We start from the raw sequence: 22,734 nt of genomic DNA on the forward strand, positions 1-22,734 counted from the left end.
ACCATTTAAAAGGTCAGGTGGGTGGTACATTAAAATATGTTGCGCTGGGCTGCAGCTGAACTACAAAGCAAAAAGAAACGGGCGGCACAGCACGTAGTCCGTAATGTGGTGAATGGATGAACGCTAGAAATCCCTTGGCGCTCCCATTGGAAAGTAAGTGAGCTAAGCCGGCGCGATTCATTCAGCTGCAAGCAAGCACAGAGATTCAGTACTCAGGGCTTCTGGGCACCGCACAGGCTTTTTCACGCGCTTGCATTTTACTGTATTCAACCAGTGGCAATTTTATGTATCGGTAATTATTGGTTTTACGGGGAAAAAACTACTTGTGACTTTAGGTTCGCCTCTTCATCTGAAAAGTACAACTTGAGCTGTTGGTTTGATTCAGTCGTGTGCGGGTGGAAAAGGGCAAGCATCCGAAACCGGGCTAGGTCTACGCGTTCGTAAAACGTGCTCTGGTTTTCCAATTCAGCTGTGCTGTGGAGTAGACTTAAGGGTGAGCGGATGCGCAAAGTCTTGGAGGACGGTGTCTAAGAAGGTGGTCGGAGAGGTCCGGAGCTGCCCGGAGAGTCTCACTCTTCAGAAGGATGCTGGTGGGAAATGCCTGGCGACAGAGAGGACGAGATTTGTCAAAAGGCACTGGAACTCTTGTCGGATCTCTGCTCAAAGGGCAAAGTGCAAAGCGACAACTGTTTGGATTTCATATACTATTTTCGTGATCTCGCCAGACCGAGGTATTCAGACTCAGGTAACGTCTTCATCACCTCCGTATGTTCTTCGGCAATGCACTTATATCATTTTCCCATTTCATCCTGTGGAGAATGAAGCTGTGGTGCCTATTCGTTTGGATATATTGCACGAGATTTCTGTTCACAACTTTAGCGCATATGAATGACGGCACTCCAGCCACTCGTACAAAAACAATCATTTTTTTGTTTCTTTCTTTTTCAGAAACATGCATGCAGTTCTCTAAAATTGAACACGTCTTTATAAAAGAAGGTCACTATGAAGAATCCTTGTACAAACGTTACAATGAGACGTTTAAAAGTGTAATTTCATCACGTTATTTTCCGTTTTCAGAATGTATGGGAGGGAATGCTTTTCGAAACTAATACTCAATGAGCTTTTCCCGGAGTGGTTGGTGAGTTTACCTGGCACGTTAGTACACGGTAAAATAAAGTCAGTAGGCCTATTTCTAAAGAAGGTGCAATGAAAAAAGAGCCCCGCCCTTTCGCAGTAGGAGGTTCTGCGAGGATATTAATTGTTTTAGAAAGGCTTTTTCTCGTTTTACATTAAATTTTATATAGCAAACATCAAACTCATTCAAACTGTCAAAAATATTTGACAAAATGCGTGATTAAGTATGCAACGCAGTGAACGCACTGTACTTGTGGATAAAAGCACATACATGCTTTTCACTGCTTCAAGTGTGATCTTACGGACGTGTTAACAGGTTTCACACAATCTTAAGGTATTCAATCATGGCAGGTTACACTTAAGTAGTTAGTTAAGTCTTAAAATGTCTTAAAACATATTTATCCTGCACATGTTCTGCCAGTTATGTCCCAAAATATATCGAGACCTATTTACTGTCATTTGGTTCACACTCATGTTAATTTAACTATGACTACATGGACAAAGCGTTTTACATCATTTAGCATGTGAAGTTTTCTTTTTCCACCCCAGCACAAATGGAAATAAAGACAGTTAATTCTTAGTTTTTTTCTGACGGAACACTTGTTTATGGAATTCCTGCAACTGCTCTCAGAGCTGTTCTCTGAAAAGTACTCTCTGGCCTTAAGTTAATCATTTAACATTTACATGTAATTGAAGCCTGAGCCTGGGGTTTTCTTGAATACAGCTAGAACTAATTTGAAAATTAGCCATGGGATGTTGTTCAGTGGGTTGCACCAGGCGCATACCAAATCAATGGTCTTCTCTTTTCCTGGCTCTGTAGGTCTTTTTTTGAATTGTGGTCACAAACCAAACACTTTTCCTGGGTTTCCTTTTCTCACAGAACCACTGCTGGCTGCTGTTATGATACATCTGTCAGATTCATGCAGTGTGTATGTCCATGTCAGGACTAGTTTCAGGTTGGTCATAGAATACTACGAAGTCATTCTTATGGAAATGTTTTGGGTGTATGTCTCAGCCAGTAGGGGTTAGTAGGAAAATTGTCATCTGTTAACAGAAAACTGTAGGCTCAGATCTTTGGTGGGACACTTCTGCTGCCAGGTGAAAAGCTGTTAAACTGAATTATGCCAGTGACTATTCAGCTGTGTAAATGTGTAACTCAATAAGGGGACTGATGAAAAAGTAATGTGCAGCAATGAGATGAGATACTGCTGAACTGGATTATGGAAGAGGAGCTGTCTAGAGTATGCATGCTGATAGCCACTTAGTCCACCAGAGACTCTGTGATCCACGCCAGCACCAGGCCATGTCCCTCAGCTGAAGGATTTACTATATAGATATGTTTTTATCCTAGACGTAAAGGTGGAGAGAGAGTCTGTTCCCCGAGAGGGGCTTGATAGGAAAAGGCTCTACCGCCTATAGTAGTTTTGCCCACTATTGGAATGATGAGAAGCCTGGCATTTTGGGAACGAAGGGCTCTCTGTGGAAGATATGGGTGAAGAAGGTCCTTAAGATAGGGAGGGGTAAATCCATTTGAAGCCTTAAATGTGAGTAAGAGTATTTTAAAAACGATCCAGTATTTAATAGGTAGCCAATGGAGAGAAGCCAGAACTGGGGTAATGTGCTCAAAGCGTTTAGTTTTAGATAAGATTTGAGCAGCTGCATTTTGTACCAGCTGAAGGGGTTTTAATGAGATGTTTGCACATCCTGACAAGAGGGCATTACAGTAGTCTAATCTGGATGTTACAAAGGCATGGATTAGCTTTTCAGCATCATTAATTAATGTGATTTTCCTGATTTTGGCTATATTTCTCAGATGGAAGAAGGCAGTCCTAGAAGTGTTAGTTATGTGAGTTTCAAAAGAGAGCTCAGGATCAATAATAACACCAAGGTCTCTGATGGCTGCACTCGGGGCAAGGGAGACACCATCAAGGTCCAGTGTAAAATGAGTGAGTTTGCTCCTGATTGAATTTTGGCCTATGACCAATATTTCGGTTTTGTCCGGGTTAAGGAGGAGAAAGTTTCAGGCCATCCAATTCTTTATATCAGTTAGGCAGGCCTCCATGTTTGATATATTCAGAGGGACATCAGGTTTGACTGATATGTATAACTGAGTGTCATCCACGTAACAGTGGAAATTAATGTCATGTTTACGGATGATATCGCCAAGAGGCAACATGTATAACGAGAAGAGCAGAGGCCCAAGCACAGATCCTTGAGGTATACCATATCTTACTTACTTACTTACGAGCGGAGGATTCGTTGTTAATAGAGACAAACTGATATCGTTCTGATAGGTAAGACCTAAACCAAGATAGGGCCTGTCCGCTTATGCCAACCAGGTTTTTGAGGCAGTTGAGGAGGATACGATGATCGATGGTATCAAAGGCTGCACTTAGGTCTAGTAGCACAAGAAGAGAGATACAGCCATTGTCACAGGAGAGTAGAAGGTCGTTGAGCACTTTCAGGAGAGTGGTTTCCGTACTGTGGTGAGGTCTAAACCCGGACTGAAAAACTTCCAAAATGTTGTTAGAGTGTAAAAAGGCACAGAGTTGCTTTGATACTGCTTTTTCCAGAATTTTTGAGAGGAATGGAAGGTTCGAGTTGGGCCTATAGTTTGACAGGTCATTGGGATCAAGATTGGGCTTTTTCAGAATAAACTTGATAACTGCTACTTTGAAGGGCTGAGGTACGTGTCCAGACGTAAGGGAGGCGTTGATAAGATTTAAATTGGTGTGCCAATTGCAGGCAGTAGCTGTTTTAGGAAGCCAGTTGGTATGGGGTCAAGTTGGCTGATAGAGTTATTAGATGAATTGATAAAAGAAGAAAAGTCACTAAATTCAATGGGTATAAAAGAGTCAAAGCGTGAGATGGGCCTAATATACATACCTACATAATCTGGAACGGGACTGGCCAGGCAGGAACCAGAAGTTGATGAGAAGTTTTGTATTGTGTCTCTTATCTTTAAGATTTTACTATCAAAGAAGCTCATGAAGTCATTGCTACTATAAATTGCTGGTATGGTAGGGTTAACTGATGCAGGACTCTTGGTTAATCTGGCGATAGTGCTAAACAGGTACCTAGGATTGTCCTTATTTCTCTCAATAAGGGTAGAGAAATATTTGGATCTGGTAGCTGTGAGGGCATGCTTGTAGGTTAGGAGACTTTCCTTCCATGCCAGGAGAAAAACCTGTAATTTGGTGGAGCGCCATTTTCTTTCGAGTTTTCGCATAGCTTGTTTGAGAGCACGAGTATGGTCGTTATACCAAGGTGCTAGCTTCTTGTCTGTGATTTTCTTCCTTTTGAGGTGAGCAACAGCATCCAGAGTTTTACGCAAGGTAGCGTCAATGCTGTCCGCGAGTAGGTTAATTTCAGTTGAGCTAGGGTTTGAACATTAACTAGAGGAGATTTCATTGTGCAGGTAGTATGATGTAGGTAGCTCGTCAATAAAGGCATTGGCTGTAAGAGAGCAAAACGTTTTCCTAGAAGAAGATCTAGGCTCCGAGTATATGAAGCATGTTAGTAGTAAATTGAAAGAGATGAGATAGTGGTCGGATAACCCAGGATTGTGTGGCATAATTTCTACCTGGTTAATATCTGCTCCATATGTGAGGACCAAATCTAGAGTATGGTTGCGGTAATGTGTGGGTTTATCCACAGCCTGATAGAGTCCAATGGATTCGATGATGGACAAAAATGCTGTTCTGAACGGGTCATGTTCATTATCCATATGCACATTAAAGTCGCCTACCATCACAGCCTTTTCTGTATTGACAACCAGGTCAGATAAAAAATTGGCGAATTCCGATAAGAAAACACTGCAAGGGCCAGGTGGCCTGTAAACTATTACAAGGGTAAATAGCTGAAATGCAGTCTTGTCAGGATGTGCAAAGCTAAGTACTAACAGTTCAAACGAATGGAAGTTATAGTCAGGTTTAAAGGTGGCACAGAGTTGGGAGCTGTGTACAGCAGCAATGCCGCCACCTCTACCAGTAGGTCGAGGGACCTGGTGATTACAGTAACTGGGAGGAGTTGATTCATTAAGAGGAACAAAGTCATTAGGTTTAAGCCAAGTTTCAGTCAGGCATAAGATATCAAATTGGTGATCAGTAATCAATTTGTTTATTAATATAGTTTTAGGTTGTAATGATCTGATATTTATTAACCCTTAAGGACCATTTGTCTACAGATACTACTTTCAGGTTTGTCAAACTTAATTTTTATCAAATTATCAGCACAAATGCCCCTACTGGATGTTTTTAAGAAGTTTGGGACCGAGGGTCATGGAACAGACACTGTCTCTATGGGATTGACTTTAAGTGGTGGTTCCAGGGAAAAAGCAGACATCTGTGTAGGACAGAAAGTCTGCTACCTGGCCTTGGTCCTGATAAGTCAAGGTTTAGAGGAATTCAGACTATGATCCATGTTACTAGAGATGATAGCTGCACCCTCCCTCGAGGGGTGGATGCCATCTCATTTTAAAAGACCAGGCCTCTCCCAAAGCTTGTGCCAATTATCTATAAAACCCACGTTGTTAGAGCAGCACCACTCAGACAACCAACAATTAAGTGACATTAATCTGCTATAGACCTCGTCACCGCGCCGCATGGGGATGGGGCCAGAGAAAATTACTGATTGCGACATTTTTTAGCAATCCTGCACACCGATTTAATAGTTAACTTTGTTACTTCCGATTGTCTTATGCGGACATCGTTAGTGCCGACGTGAATAACAATTTTAGAGTATTTCGCTTTACTTTTACCTTTAGCTTTAGCCAGCATTTTCAAATTGGCCTCTATGTTAGAAGCTCTGGCTCTAGGAATGCAATTGACTATGGTCGTTGGTGTCTCTACGTTCACATTTCTAAGAATAGAATCGCCAATAATCAGGGCTCTTTTAACAGGCTTCTCAGCAGGTGTGTTACTGAGGGGAGAGAACCTGTTAGAAACGTGAACCAAGGGTTGGTGGTGCACTGGGGGCTTGCGCTTGCGTTTATTTTCCCAAACCGTAACCCACTTGCCTTGCTGCGAAGGCTCTGCCGGGGTTGAACTAGAGGAGCGGCTAATTGGCGCATCCGGTACCGAAAAAGATTCAATAAACTTTTCACTTGCTTTAATCTCGTATAAGGTGTGGATGCGTGCTTCTAATTCTAATATACAGTCTAACAAATCTGTACCTCTCTATTTTGTGCTGAGGCTTCTGAAGTGGCTTCTTCTTTGCACCTTCATGGATACTAGATTCACACCACAAGTACTGAATGATGTGTTTTGAGATGTGGTATCAGGTAGATGGAGATAGGTAGGTGTTCCTCAAGAAAGAAGCAGTCTCAAAAAGTTGATTTACATTTGCCTCTTAAAATGTTTTACTCACACTAAGTTGAAGTAAACTTGTCTTGACTGCAAGGTAACAACCCTGTCAGCAGCCTGAGAGTATATGATAATGGACGCCATAGTGAAGTGTAGTGTAATTTTGGGATAATATGAGGTTATACATCCAGAAAACATTATGAATGATCACTGCTGCTTTTCATTGATACGTTTTTTCTGGCTATTCTATGTATACTCGTCAGCCATGTGTACTCCCATAAGTAGCATCCATGCATTTTCCATTTAATTTCATCCTTGAAATCTGTCATTCCAACCTATATTGCTGGTGAACTAAGGGCAATTGTGAACATGCCCAGTTACAGTAGGTAGTTTGGCAAGCTATATGGCAGTCATTCAGTTTTTGTTTTGGGGAGTCTGTCAATCAGAATGTCATATCTGCCACAAAATTGGTCATTTGAAAGTCTTAAATCTTTCGCTTATGTTAGGATAATGTATTCACTGTGCTCAGTACAATGTAGTCAGCTTATAATTGCAGCAATGTTTCATGTACTGTGACTTTGTGTGTGTGGGATCAATAGCCTCAAGTTCTCAAAAGCTCCAGGATCTGTAATTCAGTTCCTGGCTATACTTCTTGATGCTCTGGCCTCTGGTGTTAAAAGGTGCTCCTGAGGCCTGAAAAAGAGAGTGAAAAAAGAGGATATCAAGCTTTAGCACACAATGGTCTGTCTTGGCAGTGAAAGAGTTAATCATGCATGACTGTGTCCAGGTAGACATTTAGGATATCATAATGAAGCCTTTTATTTACCTATCCTGTGACAGGGTGGACATTTTAATCACAACAAACAGAAACATCAATTATGGAACTTTCAGATGTAGGGTATCCATTAAACTAAAAAAACAAAACATACTGTACATAATACTCACATACAGATAGCAAGCCCACAAAAAGTAATCTAATTTAGGTGAGTGAGTAAGCCTGCAAAGTTTTGATTATTGCCTGAATGTGAGGAACAACCCATGGGAAGGAAAGCCTCTCCTGAACAGACCAGCTCAGTCTCCATACCTCAGTGGAGGGGTATAGAAGAATGTCTTTGAAAGAGCTCTGTTCCGGTTTGTTAATTCACTGTTCAAGTTTCCAAGTGTGTATTTACATTTGAAAACTGAAAAAAGAAAAAGAGCCATGAAATAGATTAAATAACAGCATGGTTGAGCCAATTGTACACGGACATAGCTCTGGTCTCATTAATGAGGCCTATGAGCAACAACATTCAGGGAGCAAAATTCTGGATTCTGAGAGAATATCTAATGCAGTGGGCAGCACCAAAAACCAGAGCTTTTTGTGGGAATCAAAGGGATTGGCTGTGGCTCAGTTGTAAAATGTGAGTTTGACTGTTTATTAGTGCAGATTTCTCCAGATCATTCCAACAGATGTTCCCTCTGAAATGATCAGCAAGAGCCTCATTTCTAGCCTTTATAGTTATTAAAACAGAGAGCAATCTACCTGCTCCTCAAGTGCTTTCCCCTCCCTTAATCTTGTTGGTGCACTTGTCTGGTAATTAATTGCTTAGTAATTGTCAAGCTGTTTGGAGTTTTCATAGAGACATTTAAATACCTGATATAATACCTTGATATAATGTGTACTGGTCACAGGGATATGTATGTAATAACTGAGCATTTTAGATTTGTTTTCCATTCTGTACCATTTTATGCAAACGATTAATGCAACTTGTAGTGGGTTTAGGGGTATGGTATGGGTCACCAAGGAATCAAGAAAAAATGCTTCAGATATTTATTGTGTGTTCATTGATGGTAAATATTCCTAACACTGAGGCTGTTCTCTGCTATGTCCACATTAAATGCTGTATTAGTGACTTCCAAATGTGTGATAAAAGACTAGCGATAAGAAATGCATCATAACTCTTCCCCTTGTCATTTTCCTTAAGGAGACTGATTAAAGGAGGCAGAGGTTTTGAAAAAAAAAACTGAGTCCAGTAATATTACAATGCCTTTCTGTTACTGGATGAGGAGGAAACCTCATCAGTCTGACTAAACCTGTATTGATCATATTTGAGGGGATAATTATGTTAAGGCCTAATGATCTCATCTTTGCTTTCTGATTCAATAAAGGTCTCAGACTGTAACTCCTGGTCTGAGAGTGATGAGTCTCTGATGATACATTTCTGGGTCTGAAACATGGGGTTGGACACTTTTTTAAATCTCTTGCTATTGAAACTGGGCCCAGCTCAAACTTTCTTCAGGCTTTTATACTGTGGACAACTTCTGTCATGTGCAACATATCTCGGATGCCACTGTCATCAAGGCTCAAAGCCATGAAAGACCTAAATCATTGTGCCGTTGTTATTGTACTTTGAAGATTACATTGAACTGCCGCTGATTCAATTTGGTGGATCAGTCTCCTCCTTGCAAAGCTGTTCTTCTGTAGCTTGTGTTCCTCAGAACAGCTGTCACTGCATTCCCGGTAACTCTTGCACTGTATCCTTTATGTGCTTTCAAATCTGTTTTGTGATTCCTGGTTTTGTGTGGTGAATCCATTAACTTTACCATTCTTTTTTTGTGAACAATTTTTTATTGGAATGTTTTCTGTTTGTAACAAACAACAAATACAACACAAATGAAAGAGAGAGAGAGGGAAAAAAAACCCATAAGAAACATAAAAAAATCAGAACTGAAAATGGGGGGGGGGATAAAATTCAACTAAACATTACAAATGAGATCAATGACAAATTGAATGGCATCAGTCAAACTATTCAAGGTTGCAGACTGTGCTCTGTGTAGCCTTGCAGTTGTCCTTTCCAAAATTCAAATTAAAAATTCAATCAAAAAAATAAAACAACCAAACTGATGACAGAACAATGGTGGGTTCCACCCAAGCCTTTAGGATGTGCTTTTTAGCTGAAGTTAGCCCTGCCAGAAAAAGACATCTTTTATAAATATTTAACTGTATCTCAGGGCTGGGCGATATGCGATATGGACCAAAAATCATTATCTCGATATTTTTAGGCTGAATCGCAATACACAATATATATTTCAGTATTTTCTACGAAGTGGGCTAAATGTTCAATTTTAAGTCAAAGCCACATGGGAGATGTCACAAGCAGGGTTTCCGCTAGGATTTTTTTCTTGCCGATCTGGTGTCAAGAAAGAATTTATTTTACTGGACAAATTTGAAACTTACTAGTCACGTTTCAATAACTAATAGTCTATGTTACAAATACAAATATAATGTTGACGAAAGAATGACAATGACCTCAAATCAGTTTGACTATTTAATGAACAATGAACAGTAACGATTAAGCAAAATGAACAGTAACGATTGAGCAAAACCTCAACATTATCTGCTAAAATTTAGGCTACTACGAAACATCCGTAACCTGTAACATCTGTAGCCTGTTTAAAAAATGTAGCCTATAGGCTACCAGGTAACATTTTATTTTCTCCTTTTTTTCATTGCGGTAAAGTCCTCTGCTGCCGACTTTAAATCAAACATGTCCAATGTGTCTTGTAATGTCTTGCAATGCGCATAAGACGTGTCACTCTCTCCTCCAGACAACTTCGCAGCGCCGTCTTAATTCGATTCTGCAGAGAGAAGCCCCGCTCTGCTGGCACGCTTGACCCGGGCAACACACAAGCAATTTTAGCCAGTGTAGCCCAGTCGGGGTACAGCTCGCTGAACTCATAAATAAGCACGTTTCAAACCTGTCAAACCTGTCAAAACACAAATGTCCTGTTTAGGGATAGCCTTCATTACAGCTACGTTTTGTATGAGCATTATTACCTGACATTTTGACCGGCAAGTTTTTAATTTATCGGTTTTTTGTAAATTTTACCAGGCAAAAACCGGTAACTACAGGCTAATGGAAACCCTGGTCACAAGCACTTTTATTAAAACAGACTGTGATCAAAATAAAATGCAAAGACAGGGTTTCCTTACCTGTTTGAAAATGTACAGCTGCAATCCATGTTGCAGGAGAACTTGTCAGCAAGTGGGGCCGGGTTTGCGCGCAGACGCAGAGGGAGAGTGGGGGTGGGGTTGCGCGGAGAACGTGAGAGAGGAGAGATGCAAACACTGGCATGGCTTTACGGAAGAAACGGGTTAAGTAACGCAACATCAAACTATATCAATATAAACGGTATTGTCTCATCCTATATCTCGTTTGAAAATATATCGATATACCTTAAAAAGTTGATATAGTGCCCAGCCCTACTGTATCTGAGAGTCATCTCAAGAAGCAGCAATCCTGGGCACTAGGGCACTGTCAAACACAGTAACTGGGAAAGCACATGTGCAACAAACTTGTCCCACACAGAAGTCACATCAAGAGAAGAAACATTGGCATTCGTGAATTTGTTATACAAATGAGAAACAAGACCTACAAGTGGAATCAGAGGTAGTGAGGGACTCTCTTAAATCATGTGACTGCTATGGGCTATTCCATGGAACTCCATAGGCTCGAAGAGCAGAAGGAAGCCTAAGATATAAAAAATATGAAGTTCCAGGGAGAGAGTACATCTCTTTTAAACCTTGGAAAGTCCAAAGACCCTGTGTATCAAATAAATCATTCAAGCTATAAATATTTCTGTTGGACCAGGGGGGGGTCTGGCACCTGTCAGTAAATTATTATTGTACCATATAGGGGAAAACTTACAAAATATATTGTGGATGCCCAAGTGCCTACAAGCCTGCCTTCATATGTCTAACTAACGAATTTGTAACAATCAGTCCCATATAAAGAGACGATACTCTCAGCTTTATGCCAGAAAAGGGCAGATCCTGGATCCTAACTGGTCTCACTAGACCTTCCTCGATGGATCGCCAAGCCACCTGAGATGTTGAGTCAAACCATATTCTCAAAGGCCTCAACTGAAAGTACCAAAAATAAAATCTAAAATTTGGCAGCGCTAGACCACCTAATAATTTAGGACACTGTAGAGTTGTGAATCAAATTCTCGGCCGTCTATTATTCTATATAAATTTTCTACACATTGCATCCATATCATCAAAGAATTTGTGAGGGGGTGGGAGTGGAATCATAGAAAAAAGAAAATTAACTCACAGGAGGATGTTCATTTTAATGACAGAGATTCTACCATGCAATGTAATATTTAAGGGAGACCATCTGATTAGATCCTTTTTAATATTGTCAACAGCAGATGAAAAGTTGTTATTAACGATAGAACTAAGGGTAGGGCGAATTTTAACACCTAGGTAAGTGAAACCAGAAGGCTGCACTAAAACTGGAAGGGTGGCAGAGAATAGAAAGAGGTGAGCAGATGTATTAAGAGGCATTAAAATTGACTTTGATCAATTAATCTTACAGCCAGAGAGAGAGCCAAATCTATTAAACAATGCCAGGGTACAAGGGACTGATTTTGCGACATCAGAAAGATAAAGAAGTATATTGTCAGCATACAAGGAGACATGATGAACAGACTCCTTAATTTGGATTGGTGTAATAACCGAGCTCTGTCTGACAGCCTGAGCTAGAGGCTCCAAAGATAGGGCAAATAGGATTGGGGAGAGGGGACATGCCTGTCTGGTGCCTCTTTCCAAGTTGAACTGTGGAGATCTCGTGCAACCTGTTTGCACCAAAGCAGATGGATGGCAATATAGAGTACGAATCATGTGAATGAAAGAAGGCCCAAAACCAAAATGTTCTTAAACTTGCCACAAATAATTCCATTCCAAAATCAAAGGCCTTCTCAGCATCCAACGATAGTACAGCACATGACATCTTCTTAGAGGAGGAGGCAGTTATGATATGTAGAAGACGACAGACATTATCAGAGGCAGACCAATCCCTCATAAAACCAGTTTAGTCATTATGTATCAAGTCCGAAACAACATTCTCTATCCTTTTTGCTAGGAGCTTAGCATAGATTTTCATGTCAGAATTTAACAGAGATAAAGGTCTAAAACTAGAGCAATACAAAGCAACTTTTATGTGACTGATTGTGGTTACATTAACTTACCTGTTGATGTTTCCTCAGGTTTGACATCAAGCATTTCGATGTTGACAGCATATTCACCGCTGGTAAACAAGCTTTACACTGTACAGTAATGTTAGAGCCCTTTTCTGATTTCAGAAGGAAAATATTGTTGAATTGCCAGCACTGAAAGGCATTCTTGTCTGACAATATGGCCACCCACCTAGGCGTGGTCGACTGGTCGCAAGCATGGCAGACTAAGGTTGCTTAGCTTTAGACCAATGTGCATTGATTTAATTGGCAGACAAGAGGCGGTGCAAATTCAAAGAGAACCAATCAAAAACAACGCTCAAAAGTTGAGCACATACTGCCAAATGAATGGAGCCTGTCTAGACGTAGAGACAGCTCCTTGTAAGCCATCCTACCCTTGATGATGTTGCACTCAAATTTGTCCCAACGGCTTTGCTAACCCGCGTTGTCCGGAAATATACCAAAAGGTGTGTTTTAACCGAACACAACGCAAAATTTACGAGTGTGTTACATTTCACATGTTGCCTCGGGACAAATCACCCAACACTCATCCAGGCCGTTCTTGACCCGCACTTGTCTTTTTGTCTTTCACTCATCCCTCCATCCTGCCAATGACTTCAATTCATTTTACAAAGCCCTATCACACGGTCACACTTAGGCTGTCAGCAAACGTACCTCATATGCTGACTCAGGTCATGCCATCCAACACTCATTGAAACCCATACTGACCTGCACTCGTCTTTTACTCTTTCCATCCCTCCATCCTCCCATTGACTTGAATTCATTTTTCAAAGTCTTACCGCAAGGTCACCTTTAGGCCTATGGTCACAATAGCTCATATGCTGGCTTAGGTCATGCCACCTAACACTCATTGAAAGCCATACTGACCGGCACTTGTCTTTTTGTTGTTTATTCATCCTTCCATCCTCCCATTCACTTCAGTTCATTTCTCAAAGTATTCCACTCTGTCACCTTTCGGCCTATGGTCACAGTAGCTCATATGCTGGCTCAGGTCATGCCACTCAACACTCACTGAAACCCATACTGACCTGCACTCATCCCTTGACTTCATATATTCATCCGTCCATCCTCCCATTGACTTCAGTGCATTTCTCAAAGCCTTACCACTCAGTCACCATTTGACCAATAGCCACGGGACCTGATATGCTGCTTTGGGTCATGTGACCCAGCACTCACCAAAGTTGGGTGTGTCCCTAGCAACCATATTGTTTACCCTAGCAACCGCCTAGCAACCACTTGGTAACAACCTAGCAATCGCCTAGCAACACCCTAGCAATGCTCAGCGACCATATTGTTTATCCTAGCAATCACTTAGCAACACCCTGGCAACTGCCCAGCAACACCCTAGCAATGCCCCCAGCCGACCATATTGTTTACTCTAGCAACCACTTAGCAACACTCTGGCGATCACTCAACAATGCCCTAGCAACCAAATCATATACCTTAGTAACCATCTAGCAACGCCCTTGTAAGCACCTAACAATACCCTAGCAACCACCTTTTATACCTAGCAACCACCTAGCAACAGCCTAGCAACCACCTAGTAATGCCCTGGCAACCACGTAGCAACAGCCTAACAACCTTCCAGCAACAACCTAGAAACCATGTAGCAACACTCTAGCAAACACCTAGCAACAGCCTAGCAACCACTTAGCCACCCCCAGCAAACGTCTCATATATGTTACCACGATTTCGCTGCCGGGTTGCCATCACACTCTGCATTTTCTTCAGGAAATGCACTTATCTAGTTCTTCTTCTTATTCCACCAAATTTTTGACCACTTCTCCTCCTGCAGTTTTTGAGTTATTGACCCCAAACCAACTGTTTTTCCCATAGACTCCCATTCATTTTCAAAATCACCCCCTCACACTTCATGGCCTTCCCACTCGGTCACTTTTCACCCCATAGCCCCCATACCTCACATGTTGCCTCGGGACAATCACCCCAACACTCATCCAAGACTGTCTTGACCCGCACTTGTCTTTTTGTCATTCACTCATCCCTCCATCTTGCCAATGACTTCAATTCATTTTTCAAAGTCTTACAGCTCGTTCACCTTTTGGCCTACGGTTATAGTACCTCATATGCTGGCTCAGGTCATGCCACCCAAGACTCATTGAAAGCCATACTGACCGGCACTCGTCTTTTTGTCATTCACTCATCCTTCCATCCTCCCATTCACCTCAGTTTCATTTTTAAGGTGTTACAGCTCAGTCACCCTATCCAACCACTTAGCAACACCCTGGCAACCACCCAGCAACACCCTGACAATGCCCCAGCAACCATATTTTTTACCCTAGCAACCACCTAGCAACACCCTAGCAACCACTTAGCAGCACCCTGGAAACCACCCAACAATGCCCTAGCAACCACCTCATATACCTTAGTAACCATCTAGCCATGCCCTAGCAACCACCTAGCAACATCCTAGCGATCGTCTCATATATGTTAGCACGTTTTCGCTGCCGGGTCGCAATCACACTCTGCATTTTCTTCAGGAAATGCACTTTTCTAGTTCTCTCTTAAGATTCTTGATTTTGTTTTGCTAACAGGAGACTAGGGATATAAGCATATAAAGAATGCGAAGAGGAGATGGAAGCTTCAAGAGGTTTATTTTAACATAATGTTAGTGCCCTTCCTTGTGCCAGAATCTGCCTATGTTCCCACTGTGCTGATAGATCAGTTGGTAAACTGCCTTGATCCCAGCCACCACCATTCCAACCATTTAAAATTCATTCACCAAAATTCTTCTACATGGAAACCCAGATTCAAGAAAACTCTATGGCGTTCTTGAAATATTCTTGAAAATACATCAGAACATAACCAGAACATATCTTAACCTTGACTGAAAGTTCTATGCCATCAGAGGTTCTTGATTAAAATACATATTTTAAACTCGGACTCAGAGGTACATATTGGCTTGGGAGTCCAAACACTATCGTGTGGAAACATGCATGCATGTTTTGGTATTTCTAAATAAAACCCTTGCCCTGGGTATCATTTTTTCAGTACCATTTTTCCAGGACTCAGGATTCATTTTAAAGATATAGAGAATAAAACTTAATAAGAAAAAAATAATAATCATAAAAAACTGTCCACAAACTGTCCACAAACCTTCAGTAAAAGTGCTAAGAGTCATGCATGGTCACCATCATTCCGTCATTGTCTGACTGCTGCTTTAGATTTAAATGTGCTGTGATTGTAACACTGCTGTCCGAGTTACAAATTCCTACACGTTCTTTGTGGTAGGTTTGGCCAAACTGCTCGAAAATGTTATAAAACTCAATCAAAGATTTGGATTCTTCAACTGATAATGCCAGCGTACAGCACGTAAAGCATGGTTTCATTTTTCTGAGCCAGTTCAGAAAGGTAATCATGCGTTTCTTCTGTTACATTGGTATATCATAGTTTGTTAAGATTGGAATAAATCTTGGGAATATGTGAACTCCAGAACTATTGATTGGAGACAAGATTCTGGCACTGAATTCTGGGTTTTGTAAACTCAGGTGCACTGCAGTTGTACCCTTTCACCTGAATAGCTGGAGTAAAAAAATCCAGCTACATAAATGGGTTATAGCAGATAATGGATTATAGTGCCTGTAAATGCTGCATTACAGTAACATTTAGGAACTGGGTGAAGGAATTCATAAATGGAAAAATAGTTCATTCAGCTGACGAGACTTTCTCTCTCCTTCCATCCAGAGTGATCGGTCCTGTCTTACTCATAACAAAATGACTGAGAGCCAAAGGGTAGCCATCTGAGCTGGGCTGGTATAGCAGAAGGAATTGAAGCTGGGTGCTAACTCACCATCACTCCCCACACCCACATTAGTTAACGCCCCACACTCAGGGACATGCTGCCTGCCATATTGAATGTGTCTCAGTACCACAGGAAGTCATACTCTTAACACCCCCCTCACCATTATAGATGTATTGCATACACATCATAATACTACATAATACATCATCTAAACGTAATGGTTTGCATAAATGCCTCTTCTTGTGGGTATAAAGTGGCTACTTAGCAGGATTAATTTAGCGGGATTAACTGCCTATGAGAAAAGAATGAGCTAATGAGTTGGCTGCCTGCATATAATGATTAGCTAGCTAAGTGTTTAAAATAACTGACTATGTACCTATAATATACTGCTGGCTAGCTAGTGCCTATTATCAAGCTGCCTACTAGCTGCCTACCATATATAATAATTAGCTGTGTGGCTAAGATGACCAACCAGCTTGTTACAACTGTAGATGGCAGAGCAATCAGAACTTAGCTTGCAAGCAATATAGGGCATTATTGGTTGACTGGCTTAATATCTTTCTCTCTTGAAATGTTTGCAGGGAAAATATTACTGAGGAACTACTTTCCTGTAACAATTCTATCATAGTGCCATTGTTAGGCTGTTGTTGCTTAGGTAAGGGCTGATATTGTTACAAAGTGAAAGCTAAACTACCCACCTTCTCCCCTCCACTTACTAATACAGACACTCTACTCCACTACTTGGTGATGTGAAAAATGAGGGGCCCTCTGGTGAAGGGAACAGGAGAGAGGGGACAGTTTGGCATTGGAGGCTGAATGGCTATTGCGGGAGGGCATAGCAGGAGGAACTGACAGACTAATGTGGACAGGTTTGGCAGGAGGGGAAGTGCTGACAAGAAGTGCCTGTTTCTACTGCTCCAGACTGTACAACCCACTGCTTCTGAACAGACTGGAGCACAAGCAGCCACAGCAGTGTATTCATCTGTCCCTCACTGAGGGTTAATCTGTCCCTCAATATCTCATGTAATGGAATGGATGCTGAATCTGCAATATGAACTTAAAGGCTTTCAGAAAACAAATAAATAAAGTGAACCATGATCTTTAAGGTCTTGCAAGTCAAAAAAATGAATGAGCAATTGAGAAGCAATGTAGCCTGCAGGTGTGCCAGGAATAGTCAGCTCTGCATTTGACATAGAGGAACTGTAAAACTTGATATGTGCAATCCTACATTAGAAATAAAAATGACATCTACTTCAAATTTCATGGAACAACTGTATGTATGTATTTAAAGGTAATTCATGGGTCCCTTGATATTTTTCTAAATTGATTTGAGGAACAGGTAACTGTTTTCAGATTGCCAGTCTTCATAAATTATGAGTAGAATATTTAGTTGCCCCTACACAAAAGTTGTTCTGGGTGTTGTTATCATTGTAATGTAAAGCTGACAAGGTGTAATCATGAAATAATTAACTTGTCACAGCTCAGGCAGGGACTCAGGCGCAGACAGGAATGCAGCATGCACAAACGAGTTTAATTAAGCCAAAACGCAGTCCAGGAATCAAGGTCAAAAAACAGGCAAAGTCGCTATCCAGAAAAGCACGGCAAACAATACCAAAAACAGATCCAAAGACAAAGTCAAGGAAACAGGCAGAACAGGGAAACCAGCTCATAGCGTAACAGAATAACTGAGACAAACTCGCAACGAGACAAGAAACAAACAGGGAATAAATAGGGCAAGGCTAATAAGGAGATGGGACGCAGGTGTGCCGGCAGGCAGGTGGAGCCGGTCAGGTAAAAGCACATGGACGGGGAAAACAAAAACAAACCAGGCTAAGAAGCTGCGGTCCTGACATAACTGTAAATAAAAAAAGACTCAGATTAGAACCATACAATTTAGTTAAAGCCAGTAAGCTTAGATAATCACTTATATACCACTCTGAAACATCTTTAAAAATATGACAACTTTAATTAGCATTTGCTATTTTTAATTATCTTCACAGCAGCCAGCTCTGTGCTTGGTTTCACAATAGTGTGGTCCTTACAAGTACAAAATGTGTTGACTACACACAGTAATGGAGTTGAGGCACTTAAATAAATTGATTCTGTAATGTTCTGTACACTTGTCAGCTTCCTCATACTTCAGTGATTTGTACAGTACTGGCCAATCCCAGTGCTACAGACAGCCCTACATGCAGACTGCCAAGCACTCTACACATGGCATCCTGTTTTACTTCCATCCATCATACATGCATTGAAATGGATTAAAACACATTTTGTATAAGCAAAAAGATTCACAGAACCAGGGGTGTAGGAACCGGGGGGGGGGGGGGGGGGGGGGGGGGACGTGTCCCCAATATTTAGGTGGACTATTTTTGTCGTCCCCCCCCCCCCCCCTCCAACTAGTTCCCCAATAAAGTGCTTTTTCTAAATGAGTAAAAACATTATTTGTCGTTGTGTCACAACAACTGGCAAATTTATAATAAAAGTTTAATTTGGTAACAGGATATCGCTCTCCCTGATCACGTTTTGAGACCGCATAGGCATTATATCATTTTTTGGAGTAAAGACTAAGTATGGTAGACGACAGTGATAGGCATGTGTGGATTTATTTAGCAACCAGTTTCACATTAGTCATCTTTTGAAGAATTGGGCAACAGTGATAGTAACCTAGGCTCTTAGCTAGCTAGTTTCTGTACTGTTGAAACTACTGTACATTAAATAAAATTTGATTTCAAGATATGTTGAATTCATGTTACTGCGAGCACAGTAAACCCATTAAACATTTTTTTTATTTTCGAAGGTATTCAGTATTCACAGTATTCAGTCGACATTTTAAGATTTAGAAACTGCAGATGAATAAATGTTTTAATTAAGTGAAACAAAAAACATGCACACAGTATGTACTGTACTTCCATGCTTTCTGGTTGTTCAAGGCCACAGATTTTCATCAACTTTGCACCTGTTTTCCCTGGCTATACAGTGAGGGAAAACCTGTCTGCTGTGTGTAGTCTATATTTGGCAGTTCGCATTGCAATCACGCTAATAACACTATCGGATAACTACAGTGTGCTTGCCATGCTTTGCATTAATTAATTACAGTGCATTGTCCAAAAGTATGTTATTGTTACTTTTTTCTTCTATTATCTTCCACAACACTTTCACTTGAAATATGCAGTGATCTTAGAGATCTCCAGAACCCTTTACCTAACACAGAGAGGATTGCTAAAACTAAGGAGAAAGACCGTGTTCATAGGGTGGCGATGATGCAGTATTCATGAGTTGATTTGGAGGCTCATTTGCCATGTTCCAGAGAAGAACATGTCTGATGAAGTGCAGCATTTGTCAGCAGTATATTCCTGCTGTCCTGCGTCTCACTTCACTATTTTATATCCCACCTCGCTGTGGAATCTTGCTCAACATCTAATGGGAATTATGGAGTTTTATCAAGATGAACAGAGTTTCTGCTGTAAACTTGAAATGCCCACTGACATGGATTATTAAGTCTGTTGTCCAGGTAGGCTTTACTTAGAAATTGTTCTGATATCTTCATTGCAAAAAATCCAAATCTCACCAAGCATATTTGTCTCTTTTCAAGTCAAAATATCTCTTTACACTTAATATAAGACACAGTCACCAAACAAGCAAAATTTCCTTGAGCTACAAGGACTTGTTTTTAGACGGTTCATCTTGAATATCTTGTTTGGTGAAACTGTCTTGAAAACATCTTACTTTGAGTGGTATATCAAATTAAGCAAGCCTTTTCGACAAGTCAGAAGGTTTTTAAACTGCATGACACAAAAACACTTCCTAATACCAGTTAAAAATGGATCAAAAATAGTTTTTAAGATCCCTTTCAAGAAATCTTAACAAGTGTATTTCCACTAGTTCCATTGGCAGATTTTTTCACTTATTACTAGCAAAAAACACCTTGTATTAATTATTTTATTTCTTATTTTTGAAGGGCTATTTTTTGCAGTGTTATTCTGATGAGTCACATACAGTATATTGGCAGTGAATTAGCTAAATTACAGGTAAGAGAGTAACACCAAAATAGACAGAAAACAAATGAATGTTGAAAACATGAGAAATGAGGGGGCTGCATATCATACTGTACAGTTCAGATGAGATAAATGAAGAATGATAACTGATGAAGTGCCCTTCGGGACTAAGAAGGGTATTCGCTAATGTCTTAGAATAAATAGGCTGACATATTGCCAGCTGATTTATTGTCTGCCCACTAACAAGCAATATACTGGTCTACTGCAGTAAAGGTAAGAGAGGGCAAAGGTGCAGTGTGACATTAAAATGTGTGGCTTGAGTGGAGCTCTTGAATATGCAGCTCCAGTGAGAGTCAGTAAGGGTCTACTGTAGGTGGAGCTACAGTAAGGGTCTGAAGGTGGAGCTGCGGTGTGAATCTGAGGGTGCAAGTGGGTCCAGGTGATGTTCACTGATCACTGTTGATCACCAGCTCTTCGCCCCCCTCTTCTTCACAGATGTATCGGTGAGCCTGCTTTCCCTGGTGGTAACAGCCTGTGGCCTGGCCCTCTTTGGGGTCTCCCTATTTGTGTCCTGGAAGCTATGCTGGATCCCCTGGCGTGAGCATGGCCTTTCCCCCGGCACCAAGGAGGGCCAGCCAGAACAGCAGTCCGTGTACACAGACTTGGATGCCATTGACAATGAGTACAGCGAGGACTGCGTGAAGGAGCCGTCAGCGGTGCTAATGCCTGAATCAGCCATGAAGATCAGCCACACTTCACCAGACATCCCGCTGGACTCCCAGTCCAAGGCCAAAGAGAACTGTGTCCACAACCCACGGATGCAGAGGCAGATCACTGAGCCAACCTCCTCTGTCCGGTCAGTCCCAATTCCCAGCCCACTGGCTAGCTTGTTGCTTCAGCAGAGCAAGACATCTTTTCAACTGCATCAATACCATGCCAGTTTTCAATGCACGCTTTTAACGGGTATCAGTTAAATCGTATCTAAGCCACATCAGAGTGTAGACAGAGCAGTTTTAATAAGCAAAATTGTGCAAAAGGGTGTTTTAGGTCCCTTTTAATTGCAAGTGCGTATATGGCCTAATATTTATAATTTTAAAAATTGTTAATCATAATCATATAATCATTATGAATAACTGATTAAGACACACTGTAAATGAAAGCTCCTTCAGAAAAAGAAAGATTTGTTTTCAATGGTATGTTTGAGCAGGTGAGACTTTGATTCTGTTTATCCAAATGGGCAGCTAAAAGAAGCAACATATTTTTGAAGGGAAAATTGTCAAGGCTTGTAAAAGGCAGCTGCTCACTGTGTGTCAGAGTATAATGTTGTAATGATGGCACATTGACTGCCCGTCTTCCATTCCTCTGAAGGCACAACTCTATACGGAGGCAGATGAATCTGTCCAACCCAGACTTCAACGTAGCTCAGTTCCAGAGGCAGGAGTCTCTGAGCGGGCTGGGCCGGATCAAGCCGGAGCTGTACAAGCAGAGATCAGTGGACACAGATGACGGCAGGAGAAGCGAGAGCTGTGGCCAGCTCCACTTCATCCTCAAGTATGACTGTGACTTGGAGCAGCTCATTGTCAAGATCCACAAGGCACAAGACCTGCCCGCCAAGGACTTCTTGGGCACCTCTGACCCCTATGTGAAGATCTACCTGCTCCCAGACCGTAAGACCAAGCACCAGACCAAGGTGCACCGGAAGACTCTGAACCCAGTGTTCGACGAGGTCTTCCTGTTCCCTGTAGCCTACACTGAACTGCCCATGCGCAAGTTGCACTTCAGCGTGTACGATTTTGACAGGTTCTCCCGCCATGACATCATTGGCCAAGTGGTGGTGGACAACTTCCTGGACCTGGCAGACTTCCCTAGGGAAACTAAACTCTGCATGGACATCCAGTATGTCAGCTTGGTAAGTGTCTTCTGAAATCAACTGAGTAGTGTCTAATATCATGTCCTTTGCCTTTGCACTGTGCATACTTCATTCATGTGATTACTATTGACAAAGTACAGGCCTTGGTTGAATCTGATTGCAATTTACTTTGTCATGGACTTGTATTAATTACAGCAAGAGACAATTATAAGCAAATGCTTATTATTGTTTGAAAGGAAAACAGTGAAACTTTCTTAACTTTATTAGTCATAGCTAAAGGGGAAAGGGCAGTGGTTAATACCTGAAGAGTAACCTCACTGATCCACACATTGAAATGTAACACAGTCCACATTGCCGAAAATGCTTTCGAGAGGCATACCTTACAGCAATACCAGCCTTGAAGAAATGTCAAGCTAAAAGAGAACAATTACATAAATTCAGACTTAACTGCAGCCATTGGCTGTTTGCAAAGATTCAGCTGGGAATCCCTAGAGCCTGATTTAACTTTTAAGATGACATTTTTTCAAATGACTTTTTCCTTACTTCTATGCAAGAGCAAGAGATGTTTTTAAAGCACATTTCCAAGTCAGTCTTACAACTCTTTGTTTCTGTCATATAATATTCATATATATCACATCGATTTAAAGCATT

The 22,734-nt window shown here is 41.3% G+C and overlaps 1 protein-coding gene across 1 annotated transcript in view; it reads left to right on the top strand.

The window, feature by feature from the left end:
• The first annotated feature begins 475 nt into the window (after nucleotides 1-475).
• LOC118787967 (synaptotagmin-9-like) overlaps nucleotides 476-22,734 on the top strand; it is a 42,310-nt gene continuing 20,051 nt past the window's right edge. The window contains exons 1-3 of the mRNA XM_036543757.1: nucleotides 476-745; nucleotides 20,709-21,069; nucleotides 21,582-22,122. Of these exons, the coding sequence (XP_036399650.1) occupies nucleotides 598-745; nucleotides 20,709-21,069; nucleotides 21,582-22,122 (1,050 nt within the window). The 5' untranslated portion in view covers nucleotides 476-597. The remainder of the gene's footprint in view (nucleotides 746-20,708; nucleotides 21,070-21,581; nucleotides 22,123-22,734) is intronic.

The sequence above is a fragment of the Megalops cyprinoides genome, chromosome 13 (genome assembly GCF_013368585.1).
Source record: "Megalops cyprinoides isolate fMegCyp1 chromosome 13, fMegCyp1.pri, whole genome shotgun sequence".
Taxonomy (NCBI): domain Eukaryota; kingdom Metazoa; phylum Chordata; class Actinopteri; order Elopiformes; family Megalopidae; genus Megalops; species Megalops cyprinoides.